Source organism: Gopherus evgoodei, chromosome 8 (assembly GCF_007399415.2).
Source record: "Gopherus evgoodei ecotype Sinaloan lineage chromosome 8, rGopEvg1_v1.p, whole genome shotgun sequence".
Lineage (NCBI taxonomy): Eukaryota > Metazoa > Chordata > Testudines > Testudinidae > Gopherus > Gopherus evgoodei.
This window is the reverse complement of record NC_044329.1, coordinates 76,722,503-76,746,650: the sequence shown is the minus strand read 5'-3', so window position 1 is coordinate 76,746,650 and position 24,148 is coordinate 76,722,503. Positions and strand designations below refer to the sequence as shown.

The 24,148-nt window shown below is 41.2% G+C and overlaps 1 protein-coding gene across 5 annotated transcripts in view; it reads left to right on the top strand.

The window, feature by feature from the left end:
- Positions 1–17,842: 17,842 nt before the first annotated feature.
- PTBP2 (polypyrimidine tract binding protein 2) overlaps positions 17,843–24,148 on the top strand; it is an 80,681-nt gene continuing 74,375 nt past the window's right edge. For 4 of the 5 annotated variants that reach the window (XM_030571644.1, XM_030571643.1, XM_030571641.1 and 1 more), the window contains exons 1-2: positions 17,844–18,158; positions 19,942–19,972. In XM_030571644.1, the coding sequence (XP_030427504.1) occupies positions 18,151–18,158; positions 19,942–19,972 (39 nt within the window). In that variant the 5' untranslated portion in view covers positions 17,844–18,150. Of the gene's footprint in view, positions 18,159–19,941; positions 19,973–24,148 lie in introns of all 5 variants that reach the window. The other variant, XM_030571645.1, reaches the window with a different exon arrangement.

The window sequence follows — 24,148 nt, the reverse complement described above, 5'->3', positions numbered from 1 at the left end:
TCAAATGTAAAGAAAGAAAAGAGACCTCTTCAGCCTGTAAAGATGTGGTAAGCTGTAAAATGAACCACTTTAGAAAGTGATTAGTCATTTAAATGATCAAATTAAATGACACTGATTCCAAACCACTGACTTCTATAGTGCTATGTCCATGGTACACTAGATTGTGATTGCCCCGTATCTTTAAATTTATCATTAAAACAGCTGCTCCTTAGCTAACATATCTAGTTGTATCGCTATCATAGCATTATTAGGGATGGGTGGACTGTAAATAAAAATATCCCAAACCCTCACCCTTCATCTAAATCATATCCTGATTTTTGGTGGATGACCTGTACACAGAATAATGAAAATACTTTTTTTTTTTTTCCTCTCTGGATTTGAGTCATTCTCGCAACTCGTGATCAGTTGTGGAGCTCCTACAGCAATAAATAAGATAAAGGATGCACTTGGCTTACAATAACATGGTGATATTGCATATTTTCTTTCTGCATTTATGTGAACCAAAGTACATTAGCAGCATATAGCATCCTGTTATGGAACTCTTAGAAGTAATATAATTAGTTTTATTGGCACGTCACAGTAGGAAGCAGGAGCTTGATGATCTATTTGATAGCATATCTGATACTCTAGAAGAATTAAACAGTCTGCTTCAGAACCTTGTGATTTTCCTAAGATATAGTTTTGGTGATTTAAATGTCTTGGCTTTTTCAGTCTTCTTTTGGTGCATAGTATTAAATTCAGGTACTGGGAATGAATGTTTGTTACCTTTATTAAATACCAGGCATTTACAGAGACACAGGAGAATAGATGTAATCACAGGAAAGAAACTCACTTCTGAATTTTTGTACCATATGTCTTCAAATTCCCATTGCTAACAGACATTGTACAAAACCAGAATTAGTAAAGGCACTGCTACTTCCATTTTTGTCTTGAGCAAAGATGTGATCACAAAACATCAGTTGTACTTGAACTTTGGCTATGTACTTAAAAATGACCAGGAACTTTTGATTTGGATCAGCGCATGGGCCCAGAGGAGAGTCAGCTTAGGACTGCATACAGATGTGTGGAAGTGTCTTCATCCACATCTGAGCAAAGTTCTATGCAGAAACTATGTTAAATTGCTAAAGGCAAGCAAAGCTACTTTGTTAGGTAGTCCTTTAGATAGTCTTAAAGTTTGTTTTGATCTGATGATGTAATTTGCATTGGCAGTGAAGTAAGGCAATAGAAAGCCCATAAGGACAGCATCAATGGAATTGATATTAAAAAGAACAAAAAGGGTAAAGTTCTTTACAAGTCTTCCATGCTTGTAAATGTGAGAGTTATTGCTGTGATAAAGGAAAGGGGCATGAGCTAATGCACTAGGGGACATAGCACTAAAATAAGCATACAATCCTGCTCCAGAAAGTTTGTTAAAAGCAACAATGATTATTAAACACAGTATTTGGGGTTTTATTGTCTGAGGAGCAAATACTGTTCCTTGTCTCTTGGGGTCAGCAGGGCTTGCATCTATCACTGCCCATGCAGCTGAGGATGGAGTACTCTACAGAGCAGATCCACAGCTTGGAGTAAAAAATTCCTCCCCCAGCACAGTTCCCCAATATCTAGCTCAGCTATTTGCCCTATATGTGGGACTGGGATTGGTCCTCAGTGAGCTGTAATGATTACTATAGTGGCTGGTAAGGGGGAATTTGCATACAGAATAAAAGGGAGGAGTCTATGGGCAGGGAGCCCTGTGTAATTTCAGTTATCTGATTTTGCTTCTTGAAGATTCGGGGTGGTGGGGGAAGATTTGGCAAACGGAGATGGAAGTAGTGGGAAGCAGAGGAAAAAGTAGCCTGAGCTGCGTCTGGCTAAACTAGTTCTTGTTCATCTAAATTTTCTGGAGGATTATTTCATGGATTAAGGATCCCTACAGTGGACCTCAGTTTGCTTAACTCCCACTGATATTAATTCAAGTTCCACATCAGCTGGAGAATTAGGTGTTTATAAAAAAAATTAAATCTGATTACAGGTAGGATCAATTATAGTGTCTTGTACTGGTTTCTTGCCAATACCCTCTTCTACCTGGTATGAAGTGTTAATGAGCAGAATTTATACTAATCTTTTTTTATTGCATACAGTTTGAAGAGTGACAAAATTAATTTTGTGATCAATTCAAAGTCACGAGGAAGTTATGAGACTTAGGTGACGTTTTATGCATTAATTTTGTTCACCATAATAAATGACTAATAGGGAACTTCAGATTAACATTTTTTTTTGGTATAAACAAAATTTGATATTTGGACTAGTTAATATTTTAATAAAACACCTACCTGATCCCTAAGCAGTGTACAAAATTAAAATCACAAGGATAAATATCCTTCATACAGTTAAAACACAAATTCCAGGAAGAATAAAAATGTACTGTCCATGAAGAGCAACTACAATACTGTCAGTGTAGAATGCAGATAACATTGTGAAATGTTACTGTTTTCTATTTTAACGATATATCAAATTATTCACTAATTACTGTTAGTATATTGTATGTTTAACAATTATTTATTTACTTAAAACATACAGTGCTTAGCAAATGAATAATGTGGGTACTTTGCTGCACGATGTCAGCACTAAACTAATAATGATAGATAAAAATAAAGCATTGGTTAATACCCAATATGCAATGATCGTTATTTAAGTTGGTCAAAGCTTGGGCGCTCAGAAAATAATTGAGATGGCCTTGTAAGGATTCAGCTCTTTCTTTTCTTATAAAACATACCTATCAGTTATCCATATCCAAATGCAAAATTCCAACCTCTAGGCATGTGAGTATGTTGGATGCACATGTCCACTCAGTAAGCTCAAAAAGCTTGTTAATGAGGGTAACTTGCCAAGGATCTCGAAAATGTTAAGTGATTGCCCTTCTAAAACCCGGAAAGGACCCACACAATGCAGCAAGCTACTGACCCACCTCTCTGCTATTTGTTGTCTTCAAAGTCCTTGTCATAAACAGCTAGTTAAGGGTTAATGCTTCTTTTACCTGTAAAGGGTTAAGAAGCTCAGTAAACCTGGCTGACACCTGACCAGAGGACCAATAAGAGGACAAGATACTTTCAAATCTTGGTGGAGGGAAGTCTTTGTTTGTGCTCTTTGTTTTGGGTGGTGTTCGTTCTTGGGACTAAGAGGGACCAGATGTCAATCCAGGCTCTCCAAATCTTTCTGAATCAGTCACTTACAATTTTGAAACATGAGAAACAGCCAGGCAAGGCGGATTAGTTATATTTTTGTTTTCTCAACTTGTCAATGTTCCTTTTTTTGCTGAGAGGATTTTACCTTTGCTTGCTGTAACTTTGAACCTAAAGCTAGAGGGGGTTCCTCTGGGCTATATAAATCTGATTACCCTTTAAAGTATTTTCCATCCTGATTTTACAGAGATGATTTTTTTTTACTGTTCTTTCTTTAATTAAAAGCTTTCTTTTTAAGAACCTGATTGATTTTTACTTGTTTTAAGATCCAAAGTGATTGGATCTGAACTCACCAGGGACTGGTGGGGGGAAAGGAGGGGGGTGGTTAATTTCTCCTTGTTTTAAGATCCAAGGGGTTTGGATCTGTGTTCACCAGGGAATTGGTGAAGCCTCTCAAGGCTGCCCAGGGAGGGGAAGGTTTTGGGGGGGACAAGAAGTGATCCAGACACTGAAATTTCTGGATGGTGGCGGAGTTACCAGATCTAAGCTAGTAATTAAGCTTAGAAGTGTCCATGCAGGTACTCACATTTGTACCCTAAAGTTCAAAGTGGGGAAGGAACCTTGACAGTCCTATCCTCCAGCATATACCTCCAGATCTGGAGGTATATGCTCAGTGTCAACCAAGCTGGCTTCCAGAAGGGTTGAAGCACATGCGATCAAGTCCTAGCCCTCATTACATATGTAAAAATGAGTTTCAACAGAATTTGATGATGGGAGCTGTTGTCTTAGACTTGACAGCAGCCTACGACACAGTGTGGCACTCTGATCTTCTGGTAAAACTGGCAAGAGCTCTCCCAACATGGGTGTGGACAATGTTGAATTTCTACTTCATGAGAGGCATTTTTGGGTACACATGGGACATAAAACAAGTGCAAAATCCAATGGCTTATCCCAAGGCTCCATGTTTGCAACCACCATGTTCAACTTTTACACAAATGACTGACGATTGACTTGGTCATGCATGTTTATCTATACAGATGACATCTGCTGCAGTACCCCGTCATGGTCTTTCACTGAATTAGTGAACATCTGGAATGCCACCCTGGTCAAGCTGACAGATTATTGTAGTGGTTGGTGCCTCCAACCAAGTGTGACCAAGACGGTTTTGAGTGTCTTCTACTCTTACAATACACTCACTAAACATGTGAGAGTTTAGTGAGTGTATTGTGAGATGTCTTTCTCTGCAGAGAACAAATGGAACATGAGGCAAAATCCCAGTCTATCTTGATGTCACACTGGACCAGTCTTTGACTTACCCTAACCATCTAAAAAAGACTGCTGCCAAAGTCAGGACCAGGAATAATCTAATTAGCCAGTTCAACATGGGGTAGAGGGGCACAGACACTTCTCACATCGGCTTTGGCTCTGTGCTGTTGCTCAGCGGAATACCGTGCCCCTGTGTGATATCATTTGCCTTACACTAAACTGGTAAACATCAAATTGAACTTGACCATATGAATAATTACAGGCACCCTGCGCCCCTTCTTTATTTCATGGCTAACAGATCTGAGCAATATAACTCCTCCATGCATTTGTTCCAGAGAGTCTACAGCCAGATAGGTGGAAAAATTACTCTCCAATCCAGGTCTTCCACTGTACATGAACATCTTCAGTCACCCCACAGCACAATTTACATTGAGGTGTCCAGTGTGGTCTTAACTGCCAGATTGGAATCTGTCAGAAGCAACTCCATGGAATGATAAAGGTTTCCTTCCTTGTTACTGATCTGACTGTTCGACCACTGGGATTTGACCTGCCATGTCACCTTTTGACTCTGCTGAATAGGTTCCAAACTGGACAAGGAATATGAGCAGATAACCTATTCACATGAGGTTTATGCAATAACTTACTTTGTCAGTGTGGTCTCAATCAGTCAATGGCACATGTTGTCAAAGCGTGTCCACTAACCAGACTTCATGGTGGCCTGTGACAAGTCCTTTGCCCGCCCCTCTTCCTGGGGACCACTGGTTGCCCCAATAAAGCTCAGAGAGGCTTCTAGTTATGCAGCACCTGTGGCTTTATTTACACAACGTTCTCCCACCACCAGTGTTATGCTATATACAGAGCTTGTAGGTCTGATGATCTCCTCTCCTAAACAGAGTCTGCCCTCAGCCTGGAGACTGACCTTCCCCTGGCCATTCTGCCTTCTTCTGGTTGCCAGCAAGCCTTTATAGCTCTTGAATCCTCAGGCCCACAGGTGCAGCCAATTCTAAAGGCCAGGCACCTGGCTTCTCCCCAGCCCCAATCTATTTCCCCTGATTGGGGCTGGCTGAGCAGGGGCTAATTAGGTGCCTTTGCACCAGCCTTAGGGCCCTTCATTCTACTGATAAAGCTGCTGTCAGGTGGCATAGCAAGCACTGCAAACGCTAGAAGATGATGATGACCACTCATGTTGTTATGCACATTGATTGTTAGGCTTTGCAGGATCACGGCCTTTGTTTGTATTGCTGCTTCTATAAGTATCATTTCACCTGGATACTACTGTAGAATACTTCCATTAAAAAAGGGAAAATTAACATCTAAGGAATTTACTATTCAATCAAGTGCACAAAAAGGTACCACAGAGGAATAAATTTTCTAACCAAAATGAAGAAAATAGTTAAGTTTTGCTGGAAGCAAATGCCATTTAGTTGGTTTTATTATAAACATCTTACGGTATATGTGCATTTTTCAGTATGGAAATTGCTCTTTAGGAAGATCCTTCACTAATAGTATGAAAATGTGTTTATAAAGCCTGTAAGTTGTTTCTATAATAAGATTTTTTTAAATGGGTTGGAATATTGAATTAAATTCTGTAGAAATGCTTGAGGTGTAGCTGTAACTAACTTATGAATGATACATTATAAACACTATCAGAAAAATTAATTTTCGTTTCCATCAAAGTAGTCTTGTATGGCTTTGAAGTGGTAAGGATGGGGTCCTTTATATTGCAATTTATATTGTCTTGAATACTTAGGGACAGATTCTATGCTTGTGGTCTGGCTGTTTTGTATTGCAGTACCAGAATAGCCTGGCTCTAAAGATGGATGAATAGTGTGACCAGGACACCTTATGGCTTGCTGCTCTTGGGCAGTCATGGCACAGAGGAACTGTGGATCCTGCAGAATCAGGAGACTGCAAAAGTGAGCTTTATGATACCTTTGCCTACATTTTCTGCATTTTTGGTTGTAGTTGAGTATCCTGCCTCTTAAAATTATAACCCTGAAGAATGTTTAGCCAGTGATACCTGAGGACATAATGCACACCAGATGAATCAAGTCAAAACCTGATTCATATTGTATGTAAATCAAAAAGGTAACTGGGACAGCAGGTTGCAAGCAATCGTTAACATAATGACACTAGTCTACTGCGGTATTTTAGACTCAGTAATCAATACTTGGAATTTTTTACATTTATTTGCCCTCCAATGTAGGGGCAGATTCTGCTAAACTTGTTCATATTCAGATGGCTTTGGATATGGTATGTTCTCTCCCATCTGATCCAAGGCCTGTTGTGTCTCCAAAATACCAGCCAAATAGATAACGAGGTCTGTCTGTCTGTCCGTCCATAGCCTCAGCTGTGTCTTAAAAGATCTTCTGTAATATTAGTTCATATTTTTGACCCCATGTGTTGTGGTGATTCTGATCTGGGGAACCCCAGAGCATACAAGTAATCTACTCTTCCACTGACCAGTTGTGTGACCTGGGGCTAACCACTTCAGTTTCTCAGCTTCCTCATCTGTAAAATGGGAATAATGATACTGCCATTCCTTTTTAAAGTGCCTTGAGATCTACAGATGAAAAGTACAACACCAAAGCTAAGTATTATTAATTATGGAAATTTGGCATTCAGCCCTAACTAATCTCTTCAATTCCTATTCTAGCTTAATCCCAGGTAGAGAATGTTGTGGGTAACTATAGGCTTGAAGTTCAAAGGCATGGATTACTGTGGCAAGATCTGCATTGCAGCCTCCAAGTCAACCACAGTTGGAAAAAGACACTTCATGCCACAGTTGTCACTTCAGAATCTGGGAGCAGCAAAGGATCCAAACAGAAAAGATACTTATGTTTTCTGTTGATATTTTGTTAAGACATATGGTTACAATGGATTTCCACTTGATTTAAAATATATCAATGGCGTCACTGGTAAACTGGGAATTTGTGATACTGGGGAAGACAAAGATCAGTTGCTTGCTGAATATTCAGTGTGCCAAACTGCAGATACTGATGCACCTCCCACCCGGCAAATGGACGGCAACCTCATATTTTGAGTTATTGAAGCAGCATTCTTAAACTGTGCTGTAGAACAGATGTACTGCCTCTCTTTGGGAGATTGATGAGAATTCTGCTGTAACTGCCACACTCCAGTGCAGAGCACTTGAGGGCATTTAGCATGTTGAGAAAGGTCAAAGCAAGACTACATCAGTCTCTGAACCTAAAAACTCAGAACGCTTTGTTACCTATTAAGATGAACGAACAAAAGCTGTATTTTGATGTGCAACATCCCAAAGAATTGCTTGACGCAGAAAAGAAATTTACTGCTACTTAAAATAAGGAACACTTGTCTTCAAACTGGATCTCTCAAAGCAAGTACAACAGTATAGTACTGTCAAGCTGCCTTTTTTGGCAAGAATGACTTCCTCAACCACTTGTATATAGCTTTAAGTAATGAAGCTGTTATATTAAAAATTCATACACTTGCTTTACTTGGTAATGAATTTGACAGTTTAAAATTAATTATGGACGCAGGATGAAATAATACATGCATTTAAAGAAGAGTACAGGATTATGATGCGCGCGTGCGCACACACCCACCATAAAACAGGTATCAAGCATTTTTAAAGGCTGGTGTGTCACATCACTCTAGATGGTACTTGAGGGTTATAATAATAGCTCTGTGTGCAGAAGATTGCAAGAAATCTGAAAAAAAACTAGTGTTGTCAGGGGACATGGAAGATGTGCTCAAGAAAATGAGGCTTCAGAAGAGATACAAATGAAGGTAATATGCATCTTAAAATATGGGCTGAGAGTGCTTGACCTCAGCACATCAGCGTGAGGCATTCTAGTCTAGTTGATAAGGCACTGGACTTGGAGTCAGGAGATCTGGATTCCAGGCTCAGCTCTATTACTAACTATGTGACCCTGGGCAAGCCACTGCAACTCTGTGCCTTTGTATCCCCTCCCATGCTTTTTCTATCATGTTGTTGTGTTTTAAATTGTAAGATCGTCAGGGAGAGACTACCACTATGTTTTGAACAGAGCCTAGCACGATAAGGTCGTAATCTTGACTGGAACATCAGCTGTGCTAGTTTAATAAGAATTATGAATAATCACTTCTGCCCTATTTTCACCTTTTAAGTATTTTTGTTTCTGACCATTAGCTGCTTTTTGTCTATCTAACTCATATCCACAAGTTTTCTTGTATTTTTTCCCTTTCCCATGCAGTTTAAGGACCCCATTCTAGACCCCCACTTCAGTACCTGTGGTGCAGTCTAGCTCCTTAAATCCCAGACAGTAGACTACTAAACCTCTGCAGTGTTTTAAATCATTAGAAGGTAAACCAAGTGTGTATCTACCAAAGCTACATTTAATATACACACATACAAAAACAATTCTTTTTTTTTTTTTTTTAAAGTTAAGCAATCAGAAGTAAGGAAATTCCAGAATTAAGGTTGCTTGTGTCACCTTCATTCAGCCTCCTTGTACATTTTCTTTATGATGGTCTTTAATTACATGATCTCACACTTTTTTTTCTACAGCATCCCAGTGTCATTCAGTGCACAAGATGGATGGTGCTCAGGGAAAGAATCAAGATTATGTACAAAGAAGAGTCTGATCCTGTTCTCATTTAAATTAGTGGCAAAACTCCCTCTAGGTCAAGCTCTTTAATCTCCAGCAACAAGTCAGCTCGGTCTGTTCCCCCTTGCTGCCTGAGTGCTAGTAGAGGACACAGAGCACAAGAGACAGTTTTTTTGTTTTTTTTTTCCTGCCATCATTTCTTGTGACCTCCATCACAGCAGCCCCATTTGTGGGAAGGAGCAATTGTAGGGAAATGCTGCCAGCTCCCTCAGCCCTGGCTACGCCCTGGTCAGTGCAGATAGTATCTTCAAAGAATTTAGAAGCCAAATTCTAAGAAGTCTCTGCTGACAATGTGCAAACAGGTGTTTTTTTGTTTTTTTGTTTGTTTTTTTTTAGTGTCTCATAGCTTGATGAGTATTTCCACAGAGATGGAAGAAGGCATATCCCTGAGCCTGACACCAGCATGGCTTCCCTCCCCCTCCCCAAATTTCAAGACCCTGCTCCAAAACATGGAAGCACTATGGCATCTCAAAAATGTTTTAACATGGGCAAAATAATGTACTTTTCCTGACCTTATTCAATGAAATTGCTGAATTGCTTTTACTGGAAGAAAAAAAAATCGGCTTGAGATGCACACCCTGGATGGAAAATGGTTAAGTTTGAAAAAAATTGAGCACCTGAAAACAAGACATTATAATGGAAAATGTAAGGCAATCAAGCTATAGGTATTGGTGTCTGTCATTGGTATAAGGTAGCTATATCACTCTTTCCCATGGATAAACCTGTGGGAGAAAAAATTCACTGTGCACCTTCTTATTACAATGTAAGTGATGTTAATATGAGCTGTGACCGTATAGATCATTGTTGCAATCAGGGTCCTATAGTTGCACCAGGTCTTGTGCAGAGGAGGGCAAGTGGGGTGTCTATGGAAAGTTTGTAGTTTGCTGGTTATGATTGTGCTGTCTGTATGTGTGTGTGATCTTTTGTATATGACGATATGATTACTGGCTATGTACTTGTACCTCAAGGTGTTTGACTCTAAGTAGCCTTAGTGAATCATTTGGTCAGCTTCTTGAGAAAGGACTGTTTTCATTAAGTGCCCAATCAAGAAACACTTAACTGACAATGGACTTTGGGAGATGCCAATCCACATCTGAGCTTTCCTGGGAACATTCAAACTAACATGTAAACAATGGCATCAGCCTGCAAAAAGCAGAATCATTCATGGACATGTGACTTGCCCATGGTGGCTACAGACTCCATCTGCTTGCTGTGATTTGGCACAGGAGAACAAAGGCGTTTCCACCCACAATAGAGAGAATATAAAAGGCCCTGGAAACCCCTCCATTTTTTTCTTCAGCTGGCTTAAGAGATGCCCTTTCCCCTCAACTCCTCAGAGATGCCTGAAAGAAACTGGAACAAAGGACAGTAACTACGGGGGTGTGAGTGATTGCTGGACCCAGACTAGGAAGGAATCCTGTCAGTGAAAGAAGCTTATTGGAACATCTCTAAGGGTGAGATTTAGCTGTATGCAGTTTCTTAATGTATTAGGCTTAGACTTGTGTGGTTTGTTTCATTTTGCTTAGTAACTTACTTTGTTCTGCCTGTTTATTGCTTGGAACCACTTAAATCCTACTTTTTATACTTCATAAAATCACCTTTGCTTATTATTGAACCCAGAATAAGTAATTAGTACATGAGGGAGCAAACAGCTGTGCATATCTCTCTATCAGTGTTACAGAGGGTGGACAATTTATGAGTTTACCCTGTATAAGAGTAACACGAATTCATTTGGGGTTTGGACCCCATTGGGAACTGGGTATCTGGGTGCTGGAGATAGGAACACTTAAGTTGTTTTCAATTAAGTCTGCAGCTTTGGGGGATGTGGCTCAGTCTGCTGAAAACACAGCCCCAGGTCTAGTATGTCTGGCTCAACAATACAAGGTTTTGAAGTCCCAAGCTGGCAGGGAAAACGAGCTCAGCACATCAGGTGGCAGTCCCAGGGAGGTCTCTGTGACCAAACCTGTCACAATAAGAATGCAACATCCATGAAAATAGTGCTTTGACAGCAAACAATTTGATTTTTGAAAATAAGACCACTGTATTAAAATTTAAAAAAGACAAAATGCTCCTTTCGCTCTCAAGGGCATGCTTTGTGGGCACTAAATGTAGAATCATCATTAAAGACACCTGCATTAGACATCCAATGTAAGAATGACTTCCAACCTGAGTGACTTAACCCATTCTGGGGTCAGATTGTGATCCCCTTTATATTGGTATGTGGGGCACCTATTCCTTGGGTTCAGTTGTACAGGAGTCCAGCAAGTTAAGGAGCCACATTACTTGCAATGCGGGGTGGCAAACCGCAGTAACACTGACTAGCTCTGTCTCTAATAGTGAAAGACAGTCATTTTTGCAGTGCTAGGATACATGTACAATGACTAAATAAACAAGACTAAGAACTATGCTTAAACATAATTTAAGATCAATTAAACATATGGCTAACAGGAGTTCCATTGCTATTTGACCAGTCAAAACACAATGGAGCATCCATGCTCTACATTAGGTATGGTGTAACAATGCTGGTTCTGGTAGGACCTAACTAAGCGTGCCAATTCAGGACACATTGCTTAAATGGGACAGTTATGGCCTAAGGCTGAGGTTTTTTCACCTCTAAGGCAAACTAAACCAGCCTGACAAAGAGGACTTTGGTCTTACCCCACTGGCAAACCATAAGTCACACAAGGAATTCCCTTAGACACTCCAGTTTCCCAGTATCACCACCAGTGCCACTCATCATGGGGATGAATGGTTCTGAAAACCAACACCCCAATAAAAGGAAAAAGGTTCTCTCGATCCCAAAGAATTAAGCCCCAGATCTAGGTCAATATACAAATCAGATCTTACCCACAAATCACGCTGTTGCCAAACCTTTAGAATCTAAAGGTTTATTCATAAAGGAAAAAGATATAGATGAGAGCTAGAATTGGTTAAATGGAATCAATTACATATAGTAATGGCAAAGTTCTTGGTTCAGGCTTGTAGCAGTGATAGAATAAACTGCAAGTTCAAATCAAGTCTCTGGAGTACATCCCAAGCTGGGATGGGTCATTCAGTCCTTTCCGTAGAGCTTCCATTTGTAGCAAAGTCTCTCCAGAGGTAAGAAGCAGGATTGAAGACAAGATTGAGATGAAGCATCAGCATTTTACAGTCTTTTCCAGGTGTAAGAACACCTCTTTGTTCTTACTGTGGACAATTACAGCAAAATGGAGTCTGGAGTCACATGGGCAAATTCCTGCATACTTTGCTGAGTTATAAGGGGTATCTGCCTTCTCTCAATGGGTCAATTGTATAGCTGATGGTCCTTAATAGGCCATTAAGCAAGCTAGACAGAGCTAACACTAACTTTTCTGGGATGTCACCCAGAAGCAGAGCATAAGTTTGAAGTACAGACAGTACAGAGACAATATTCATAACTTCAACTACAAAAATGATACACGCATACAAACAGCATAATCATAACCAGCAACCTATAACCTGGTCTTAGACACCTCATTTGACCCCCTTTAAACAAGATTTGGTGCCACTACAGGACTTTGGTTGCAACCATGTTCTAGATGATCCTAGATTATGTCAATAACATCACAAACATAATTTAAGATCAATTAAACATATGACTAACAGGAGTTCCATTGCTATTTGACCAGTCAAATCACAATGGAACATCCATGCTCTATATTAGGTAGGGATACAAACCAGATAATTTTAAAACAAAACAATTTCCAATACAATTTCTCCCCGCCCTTCACCTTCTCCCCCTACCCTTCAGGTGAGCAAGGCAAATTATATTTAAACTCAGTTTGGCTATATCTAAGTGATAAATCCAGTCTTTACAACTGTGTAGACAGTCTTTGTCATGCTTGTTTTGATGTCACTACATATCAACTGCATTTTGTAGAGTTAATTTAATGCTAAACGCAGGCTAGCACTTAAGGAGACATCATATGGAGAAAGGAGGTTTTACAGACTGCGTTAGTTAGGAAATGGAGAAAAAGGAAGGGACTTGACTCTGTGTCCTATAGATTGAATAAAGGATCAATTTTGCGTTCAGTACAATGGAGTCCTGTCTCCTCTTTATCATGATAGAACACAACACACTGTAGAAACGACTTTCAAATCCAACCTAGGCTAGATTTCAAGCACAGCTGCAAGATCTATTCCACTATCAATCTGCTGATACATTAAGTTTCTTCTGACAGGGACAAAACAAACTGTGGATTAAAATATGTACGTGGTCGATTCCCTAGCTACAGATGTTTGGTGAAACACATCCCACCCCCTGAGCTTGGCGCGCTGGTAAATTGTTCTCCCTTTCCCCTCCTCTTGTCAGGCCTAGTCATCAGTGTGCAATGTTTGTGACAAAAAGTCAAATCAATCTCCAGGCCTGAGGAAGGGGAACGTGCACATATGTCTTTCCCCTCTATCATGATTGTTTATCTTTCCAGGAAAATAAAGTATTAGGTGCACCAAGTGAGTGCACAAAATCAGAGTGCAAACAATCACACATAATGTTATACAAACTTTTAATATAACTTAATGGGGTGAAACTTTTAAAATTCAGCTTAGTCTGATTTGTGATTTTTCACAAGTCAGTGTATGTGAAGCTGTGGTTTTCCTTATTGTACCCCAGCATGGAGTGGGAGGGGTTAGGATACGTTTCATAATGCCATGTGGTACGTTGGGGGTGGCGGTGGGGGTGTAGGGAGTGTAGAGAGCAGCGACCATTAAGTTCTCCAAGGAGTTCAAAGGCTAAGTCCAGGATTCTTGGCCTCATAGGTCAACGAAGGACTGCAGCATTTGGTTTGCTGTCTGAGTAGACCAGGGGTAGATAACCTATGGCACGTGTGCTGAAGGCAGCACGCGAGCTAATTTTCAGTGGCACTCACGCTGCCCAGGTCCTGCCACCAGTCCGGGTTGCTCTGCATTTTAATTTAATTTTAAATGAAGCTTCTTAAACATTTTAAAAACCTTATTTACTTTACATACAACAACAGTTTAGTTATATATTATAGACTTAGAGAAAGAGACCTTCTAAAAACGTTAAAATGTATTACTGGCACGCAAAACCTTAAATTAGAGTGAATAAATGAAGACTTGGCACACCACTTCTGAAAGGTTGCCAACCCCTGGAGTAGACCCATTATACCCTCGTGCAATTTCTGCTCCCTTGTCCTGGTGCTGGAACTCCTTGGCCTTTTGCTTGTCCTCCCTGTCCTTCTCCATGCTCTCAGTCATATTTACCCTTCAAGCCCTTTATTCATGGTCTGATGCAGCACTGGCTTGTAGGATCTTGCAGAGTATGTCCTACCTTTTCTTTCTCATCCTCATCAGGGTCAGGCATACTGCAGGTGTGGAGGGGGAACCTTTAAGGACGCCACACCAGAAGCTGCTGATAAAAACAGACACACACATTAGATTTACAGTCACAATTAAAAGGGAAAGATAAGTTTCAAAACTCCCTTCCCTTATTCCCATTAATACTTTTAATAAGAAATGCTTATTGACACTTCCACTTTGGAGTGCCTTGGCACAACACTATCTCTAGCACCAACCATGGTGAGTATGGCCTACCAGGAGTGGTGTGGTGGATTTTCTTTTGCATGAAGCTATAAAATTCTGGCCCCTGTTCTATGGGTATAAGTACAGGGCAATGGCAATGAATATTAGCACTATTTTCACAGGCAATGGTGATCTTGGCTATTTCACTCTTGAGGGTCACAAAGCACAGCAAACACAACTGGTACTGGAACCCGGAAGCTCCCAGGGCCCATATACCACTAGCCTGTTGGCTGACATGGTGCCAGCCACATTCATCGCAGAGTGGTATGGGAAAGTGTCCTATCGTGGAGAAAGAAATAAGGCCGACGTCCCTAGAAACCTTCCAGAAAGGACTGCAGAATATCTCCATGAAACTTTTATCAAGATTTCTCAGCAGATGCTGGCTATATTTCTGTTCGTTCTACCTCAAAATGAGCACAGGACACTGAATCAATGTGATTTATGTAATCCAACTGCCATAGTATTGTTCAGAAAGAAGGTAAGTGAGGTAATATCTTTTATTGGACCAACTTCTGTCAGTGAGTGAGACAAGCTTTTGAGCTTACACAGAGCTCTTCTTCAGGGACCTGAAGACTAGCTATATGTAAGCTCTCTCTCACCAATAGAAGTTTGTCCAATACAAGATATTACCTCACTTACCTTGTCTCTCTGGTATTTTGGGATTGACATGGCTACACCAACTCTGCATATAGTATTGTTCGAGAATTTGGCTTGAATTTTCTTTTTACTCTGACAAGATAAGATGGTGAAAAAACAGTCCCTTTGTTTTATAATATGGGGATGAGATGGGTGTCATCTTTAAATGGCATGGGGAAAGGAGAAGAGGAAGGAAAAGTAAATAAAATAATCTGTAAGGAAAATTGTCTGCACACACTTGCCTAAACTCCCTTCCCCTTCATCAGTGGGCTCATCTGAGCTCACTTGACAAGTCTGGCTAGAGTTCTGTGGTGTTTCAAACAGGTCTTGGCTCATGGCATGATAGGAGTCCCCCACTGCATTTCCCTACTCTTGCTCCTCCTTGCTGTTCAAGCCAGTGGTTTCCATCTTGGGCTCCTCTGAGGTATCCATAGTGGTCCGTGGAGTGCTGGTGGGGTCACCACCAAGTATGGCACACAGTTCATTGTAAAAGTAGCAGGTCTGTGGGGCAGCATCAGATGTGACCCCTCAAATGTGGAGTTTTAAATCATGAGCAGAGCAGTCACTGTCGTGGGGATAGGGGCATTGTAGGAAGTGGCTGGAGAACTGTTTGTTTGGCGCTGGTCATACGGTGTCTACATTTACACTACATTTATCAAAGTAGGTTGAACAAGGCTCTATGCTGTTTGGGGAAGTTATTTTTACTGTTATCACCATAACAGGATATTTATGCTGGTCACAGACAAATTTGAATGTAGACACATGCATCAGTAGGTTGATGCAAGGCAATTTTTGTGAACGTAACTTTGTAGTGTAGACCAAGGGTGGGCAACTTGTGGGCCGCGAGACTGTTTATTTACATTGACTGGCTGCAGCTCCCAGTGTCCGTGGTTTGCCATTCCCGGACAATGGGAGCTGAAGGAAGTGGTGACCAGCATGTCTCTGCCAAAACCATGAGGTGGGACTCAGGAAATCATGGGATTGGTTTAAAAATCATGAGACTATTTTTTTTAAACAAAATGTATGTTGAGATCTCTTTATTTTCCTGTTGGTTTTTGAGCCCTTATATTACCTTTGGTTTACATTTTTTAAGCTTTTCTCCATAAACACAAAGGTTAGAAACTTTTTTTTTTTCAAAAAAATGAAAGCTGAGATTTTCCCATAATCAGCCATCTCCAGGAGACTTGGATATAAGTAAAATATCAAATATTGCAAGATTCACCCTAAAACAGAGAGAGTTTGCAATACTGTGAAACCAAACATGCTATTAAATGGCCTTGTAGTGTTAATATACCTAGGTTAGATTTAGGCCCAAATCCTGCAATCTACAACATTTCGGGACTGTTGTAGCCATGAGGAGTCCCAATGACTTCAAAAGGATCATTGACCAATAAGGCTAATGACTCTTACATATTGCGCAACATGGACTAATCCACCTGCATATTGTACAATACAGGATTTAGGTCTTAATTTATATGTTCATCTTAATACCAACTAAAATATATTTGTTATCAGCTTTGAAGGGGAAACCCTAACCCCAACAGGAGTGTGAGCCATTGTGTGCAATCTTTAATTGCTTGGAGAGAGGGGGAGAACATACTATAGCAGGGGTAGGCAACCTATGGCACACGTGCAGAAGGTGGCACACAAGCTGATTTTCAGTGGCACTCACGCTGCCCAGATCCTGGCCACCGGTCTGAGGGGCTCTGCATTTTAATTTAATTTTAAATGAAGCTTCTTAAACATTTTAAAAACCTTATTTACTTTACATACAACAATGGTTTAGTTATATATCATAGACTTATAGAAAGAGACCTTCTAAAAATGTTGAAATGTATTACCGGCACGCAAAACCTTAAATTAAAGTGAATAAATGAAGACTCGGCACACCATTTCTGAAAGGTTGCTGACCCCTGTACTATAGGATGCTTGATGGTTTTGGGTTTTTTTTGTTCATCAGCAGTCTTAAGAGTGGTTGATATCTAGTACTAACTGCACTAGCTGTGATTATTATATCGTGTGCAATAACATGTCTACCTTTTCATTGCTCATGTTTCAGGGCATAAGCTAATACTTCTCAATTTAAAACAGGAAGAATTTCTTTCCTCTCCTTTGGAATACTGTTGCACAATTAGGTGCATTATGAGAGGTAATAATTTCCTTTGAAGGACCCTGCACTGGCCAATTGGAGAGGCAGGATACTACAGAAGATGGACTATTGATGGCAATTCCTCTCCATAATTTTCCATTACAAGAGGAGAAAGGCTTTAACTACTCCCTCTCTGTCCCCAGAAATGTGGAGATGTGGCACCAAGTTTGGACAGTTTCTTCCTGCAACAAGCGAAGCCTTGCACCAGGGCTGGAGCCTGGGGAATCCAATCCAAGTCTCCCTGCATCATATCTGGCAAGTTTCTCTTCTCAAGCTCAGCCTGGCAGTAGGGCTGAGGAGTCTTTCTCCAGCTAAAGGAGCCAGACTTTGAGGGAAACAGTCAAAAGAATTTCCCTCCAGAAAGTGGGCCTCCAGTCAGCAGGGCTGGGAGATGAATGTGACGTCGGAGATGGGCCTAGGAGTGGGCCTCGTGGGCAGCAAGGCTCGGAAACCGCCCTGCTTGTCTTGCCTGCTTTGCCCCCCGCGGGGGGAATAGTTTGCCTCAGACAGGCAGGTGACGAGGAGCATCGCAGAAGCGCCAGTAGCTGCTGCTACTGAGCATGCGCACAGCGCACGGGCATGCCCAGTGACAGCTGAGGGAGCCCAATCTGATGGGGAGCAGAGCCTGGCACTCGGCAACCTTCGGCGGTTTCCGGGGGGGCCTGGCCGCCATTTTCTCGTTGCCTCTCTCCGTTCGCTGCCTGCGCGGCTCCCTGCCCTGCTCGCCAGCGCTTTGTCTTGTTCGGCGATGGACGGGTGAGTACAGGGGCGGTGGGGGAGCGGGGGGCGCTGCCGCGCCCGCCGGGTTATTGTTGCTTTCCTGTCGGGGCTGGGCAGAGCGGGGCTCGCTCTCCCCCCCGTGGGTGTCTGGGAGGAGCAGGGTGCCCAGCACACCCCACTGAATAGCGGGGATTAGCTCCTGCAGACTCCTTGTGGGGCAGCTGGAGACCGACTGGGGCCAGTGAGGATGAGGGCGGTGGGGGGAGCTTCTGCATAACGCGGACTCAGATGCGGGGCTGGGGCGGGTCCGTTACTGACTCACCTAGGGCTGCGTGAGTCCTTAGCGCCCTGTTCATTCTGTGGCCTTCTCAGTGGTGGGTGTCTGTGTGTGTGTGTGGGGGGTGCCCCCATTCCCGCCCTTTTATCCCCTCCCCCTCATTCGTGGTGTTAGGGGAAACGCTGTGAGCAAGACCCCTGCTTGTTTTGGTGCTGGCCAGAGGAGGAGGAGGAGCTGGCAGATGGCAAGCTCTTTTGTTTTCAATAGCTGTTTAATAGCCCCCTGGCTTTTTTTTTTTTTATTTAAGGTAGAAAGATGCCTTTGTGTATACTGGAGACAGGCAGTTAAAGCCCAAGTAGGGAAGGGTTTGCAGGCATCAACCATATGGGACAGCAAGGGCCTTGATTCCTGGCAGGGAGCTTGGGTGGGTAGTTATACACAAGGCCCTCTTTTCATTGGGGCTGGGAGCTGCTGCTGGTGTTTATAGCTACTGTCAGCATAAACACTTGTGTGTGTGCAGCATCTTACTGCCCCCATTTACTTGCCTCATCCTTTTGAGACAGATTAAACAACCTCTTGTGTTTGTGTGATAAATGTATAATCTATTGGTAATGTGATTTTAAAGTCTTTTTATGGTTGCTTGTCAGCCTAATGTTGGTGTTACAAACCCTGACTAAAAAGTCAATCCTTTGTGCTGCTCACAAATTGATACCCATGGAAGTGGCATGCTTTACTTATCACATTTTGTTTGTAATATTTTATGATATTTGTGTTAATTAGGGTAGCCTGGCTATATTCTGTTTTGGGTTGTTATATTCTGCCTACCCAGTGCTAGATCCTGCAAATAGATCTACATAAGAGCATGTCTGTGCTGTTGTTCCACATGGGTGTAGAGTGCCATTTGTAGGATCTAGCATTCAATTTGGTCATCTTTTTCAATTCAGAAATAGTATTAATCACTTTCTGCCCTGAACTGTTCTGTAAGGATCACTGTTAAAGAATGAACAGAAAGATTATCTTATGTACTACATCTGTCCTTAAATTCTCCTATTCTCACCCTATCCATTATCCCACAAAGTCCAGAGACTTCCTCTTCAGACTTACTGGCATTGGCCAAAATGGATATCTATCAGACTCTGGAAGGAGGAGGCTGGATGGGGTGGGTTCTCTGACTGTGGGACCTAATTCCTCTCACTTCTTAAGTCCCATGTCCAGGCAGAGCTTCTTTGGAAAGTGTTCACTGACATCATGGACACCTTTTGTAGCTGTGTGTACTCTCAGGGATTCTTTGTTCAGTGTGCTGCCTGGATGTCTTCTATTGAACCTTTGAGCCCGTTCCCATTCCTGTTTTGTTTCTTTTTGACTCCTCTCCTCTTTTGAGGGGGTGGTCTTTGCTATTTTAATTTCTAAATACTAAAGTTAATTAAAATCTATTAAGAGTTCAGTTTTATGGGGAAATCATATTTATTTTGAGTCAATTTGTGGATTGAAAACTCAGACATGTTTCTTACTATTAAGTCAGGTTTCTTGTTTTCTTTACAGCATCGTCACTGATGTTGCAGTTGGCGTGAAGGTATGATGTGAAGCTAGCTGATGATAAACTGGCAACCTGTTAAAATGATATATGTTAATTTGTGGAGTTGAAGTGAGCTGTAAGATTTTATTAAGTGATTGTCAGCTGACATTTTGTCATCGAGATATGCTTTAATAAACAGAAAGCTTTAAGTTGGAAACTGACCAGAAATGGGAGAATCTGTTATCAAAACCAGTCACTTGGATTGCAGATGATATAAACTTATTCTAAAGATTAGTCTCTCAGAAATAACGTTTGGGCAACATGCTGTTCTCACTGCTGCATGATGGCCTTAAAAGCTGATTTTTTTCCCCCCCTCTCCCTACCTGCAAAAAACTCCAAATAGGTATTCAGTTCTTGTTGACCTCATAATTGGAGCAGAATATGAGAATGAAGTTTTGACCTGCAGATCTGAGAGCAGAGGTTTGCTGTTTTTTTGTTTTTTGTTCCTCCCCCTCAACTCACATTTCTTCAATGAAAGTTCTCCAGTTATAAGAATTGTACCATATAGTTAATTTCAGTTAGCCCTCTGATTCTTTCACTCTTGAAATGAATGTTGCATTTGAGAATCAGATCAATACTTCATAGGAGCTGAATGCGACAAAAATATAGTTAGCATGAAGGGAACAATGGCACAGGGCTGGCCTTGAACTATACAGACAAATATGTTGCCACAGGTGCACAAGTTATGAACAAATGAGAGTTTTCTAATATTTGTATATTACTTGTTGAAGAGCATATTTGGGATTATGGAAGTGAACACAGCAAAATTCTTTTATTATGAAATAGACTCTTGAAAGTAGCACCCCATAAAATAAAGTTCCAGCTGTACTAGAAACAACTAGATTGCACAATTTCAGCACTTTAACCCCTGTCAGTATCAGTCTCTTAGGGAATGCCCTGAATTGTGTGGACAAGGGTGAACCAGTGGGATAGTGTGCTTGGACTTTCAGAAAGTCTTTATCAAGGTCTCTCACTAAAGGCTCTTAAACAAGCTAAGTAGTCATTGGATAAGAGGGAAGGTCCTCTCATGGATAAGTAACTGGCTGAAAGATGGGAAACAAGGGAGGAATAAATGGTCAGTTTTCAGAATGGAGAGAGGTGAATATTGGTGTCCCTGAGAGATCTGTACTGGGACCAGTACTGGTCAAGGTATTTGTAAATGATCTGGAAAAAGGGGTAAACAGGGAGGTGGAAAAGTTTGCAGATGATATAAAATTACTTTAAAATAGTTAAATCCAAAACAGATTGCGAAGAGTTACAAAGGGATCTCACAAAACTGGGAGATTGGGCAACAAAATGGCCAATGAAATTCAGTGTTGATAAATGCAAAGTAATACATATTGGAAAATATAATCCCAACTATACATACAAAATGATGGGGTCTATAATTAGCTGTCACCATTCAAGAAAGAGCTCTTGGAGTCATTGTGATTTTTTTTTCCCCTGAAAACATCAGCTGAATGTCCAATGGCAGTCAAAAAGTTAAAAACTTTAGAAAACAGTATGAAAGGGATAGATAATAAGACAGTAAATATAATGCCATTGTATAAATCCATGGAGTGCCCATAGCTATTGTGTACAGTTCTGGTTGCCCCATCTTGAAAAAGGTATCTTAGAAATGGAAAAGACGGAGAAGGGCAATAAAAATGATTGGGGTATGGAACAACTTCCTTATGAGAAGAGATTAAGATTGCACGGTTAGTCTGAAAAAAGAGGCAACGAAGGTCTATAAAATCATGAATGGGGTAGAGGAAGTGAATAAGGAAGTGTTGTTTATCCCTTCACATAACACAAGAACCAGGGGTCACCCAATTAAATTAATAGGCAGCAGGTTTAAAACAAACAACACACAGTCAGCCTTTGGAATTTGTTGCTAGGGGATGTTGTGAAGGCCAGAGTATAACTGGCTTAAAAAAAGAATTAGTTAAGTTCATGGAGGATGGGGCCAAAATGAGTCGCTTGGGATGACTTGGAGCATGGATTAACGTCCCAGTTTGCAACTGTCTCCATCCCATAATTGTATTTGTATCCCATAACTTTTGTGTCTTTTTTTTCAAAATCCCACAAACCCACATGTCCCTCCTTGCTCTCCACTATCTCAGACAGAAGCATGAAGCCTGCACAGTTCTGCACTATTGTCAGGAGCATTGCAAGCACAGGGTTCACGATCCTGTAGTAGTTGCAGAGCTGCAAGAAGACCTGAATGGGTGGGTAGTGGGGGCATAATGATTCCTTGGAGGACAGATTGTCAAGGGACATAGCAAGAATCAATTGAATGTTGTTGGTGTGCATGGAACAGATGGAGATGGTGGAGCACCACTTCTGGACCTGAGAAACAAGCAATGACTGACTGGTGAAATCGCATCGTAATGTAAGTTTGGGAAGATGACCAGTGGCTGAGGAACTTTCAGATGTATAAGGCCATGTGCCTGGATCTGTGTAGGGAGCTTTCTCCAGCCCTTCCGCCCAAGATACCAAAATGAGAGCTGCGCTGACAGTGGAGAAGTGAGTGGCGCTCACAAGTGGAACACCTGATTGTTACCTGTCTGAAACCAATTTGGGGTCAGGAAATCCATGGCTGTTTTCATGTGAGTGTACAGAGCCTTTAAATGCCTCATGCTATGCAGGATTGTGACTGCAATGTGCAGGACATACTGGATGGCTTTGGAGCTGTGGGGTTCCTGAACTGTGGTGGAGCAACAGATGGCATGCATATCCCTATTTTGGCACCAGAACATGTTGCCACTGTATACGTTGGTAGAAAGGGCTCTTTTCTATGATTATGCAAGCATAGATGGATCACTGGGGGATGCTTCATCGACATCAATGTCGGGTCCAGGAAGGTACATGTCACTCACATCTTTAAGAACACAGGACTGTTCAGAAAGCTACAAGCATGGACTCTTTGCCTACTGGTGGATTGCCGCTGTCAATATTGAAATGCCAATCCTTTGCTCCCCTTTCTCATGAAGCCATAGATTGGTCACCTTGACAGCACCAAGGAATGATTCAGTACTGGATCAGCAGGTATTGAGTGACAGTTGAATGTGCATTTGGTCATTTGAAGGGTCGCTGGCGTTGCCTACTCACAAGATTGGACCTCAGGGAGAAAAATATCCCACAGCTGACTGCTGTGTCCTGCCTAATATCTTTAAAGCAAAAGGGGAAAAGTTTCTGCTGGGATGGAGGGCAGAGGTGGAGTGGCTGCCTGCTGAATTTGAATGGGGCTATTAGAAGAGATGAACATGGAGCTGTACAGCTCAGGGAGGCTTTGAAAGGCAATTTTAACAGTGAGTGGAGTAATGTGTGGTGATGTAGTATGCTCTATCTGGCCCTGCTCTTTTGTGGCCTGGTAGGAATTGTGTGGTGATTACTGTACATGTAGGAATAGAACATTGTCAACTCACCTTCGCCATTGGGAGGTGAACTATCTCAAATTCAACAGGTTAATTATTAATACTTAGAGGATTTTCTTGCCATGCTCTATTATGAGGAGAACATCACCAGACATTTAAATTGTTTTATTTAACTAAAACAACAAGCAGCATAATATTTTAACAAAATAATCATATGCATTTTTGAATTTAGTTAAACATTCACGTTTTTTTAAATCAGGTTTGTTTTTGTTAAAATTGTTTTAACTAAAGTAGTTAAATGAATTTAAAAAATTAAATAGACTATGTCAGCCAGGTCAATATGAGAAACTTAAAATATTGGCTTCTGCAGCTAACTCAGTCGTCTTCACCTTAATTTTCCTGTTTGTTCATAATCTGGAAAAGAAAAACAAGCTATCCTGCTTTTTCAAATCCAAAACAATTTCTCAATTTGGAATGAATTAGTCCAAAGAGAGAAAATATTCTTTCTACACTGACAGAAGAAGCTACTGCTGTTTAAAGTGAGATTATCACTTCAACAGTCTCTGAATCAAAATGCTTAAGTGACTTCTGCTGGTGAAAGTGACTTTCTTTAAAACATCATCAGCAAATAAATATTTCTTGAATGGTTCACCCTTAGCTCTGAAGTTTATTAGTTGGTATTATGGAGGGATGATTGCTGGATGTCCATGTGATAGCTAACTCCTCTTCTTCAGCAGTTAAGGGTTGACCCTGGTACGGAGTATTGAGAATATTTGCAAGAAAATGAGCTGGAGATAGTGCTTGTCCCATTTTGTTT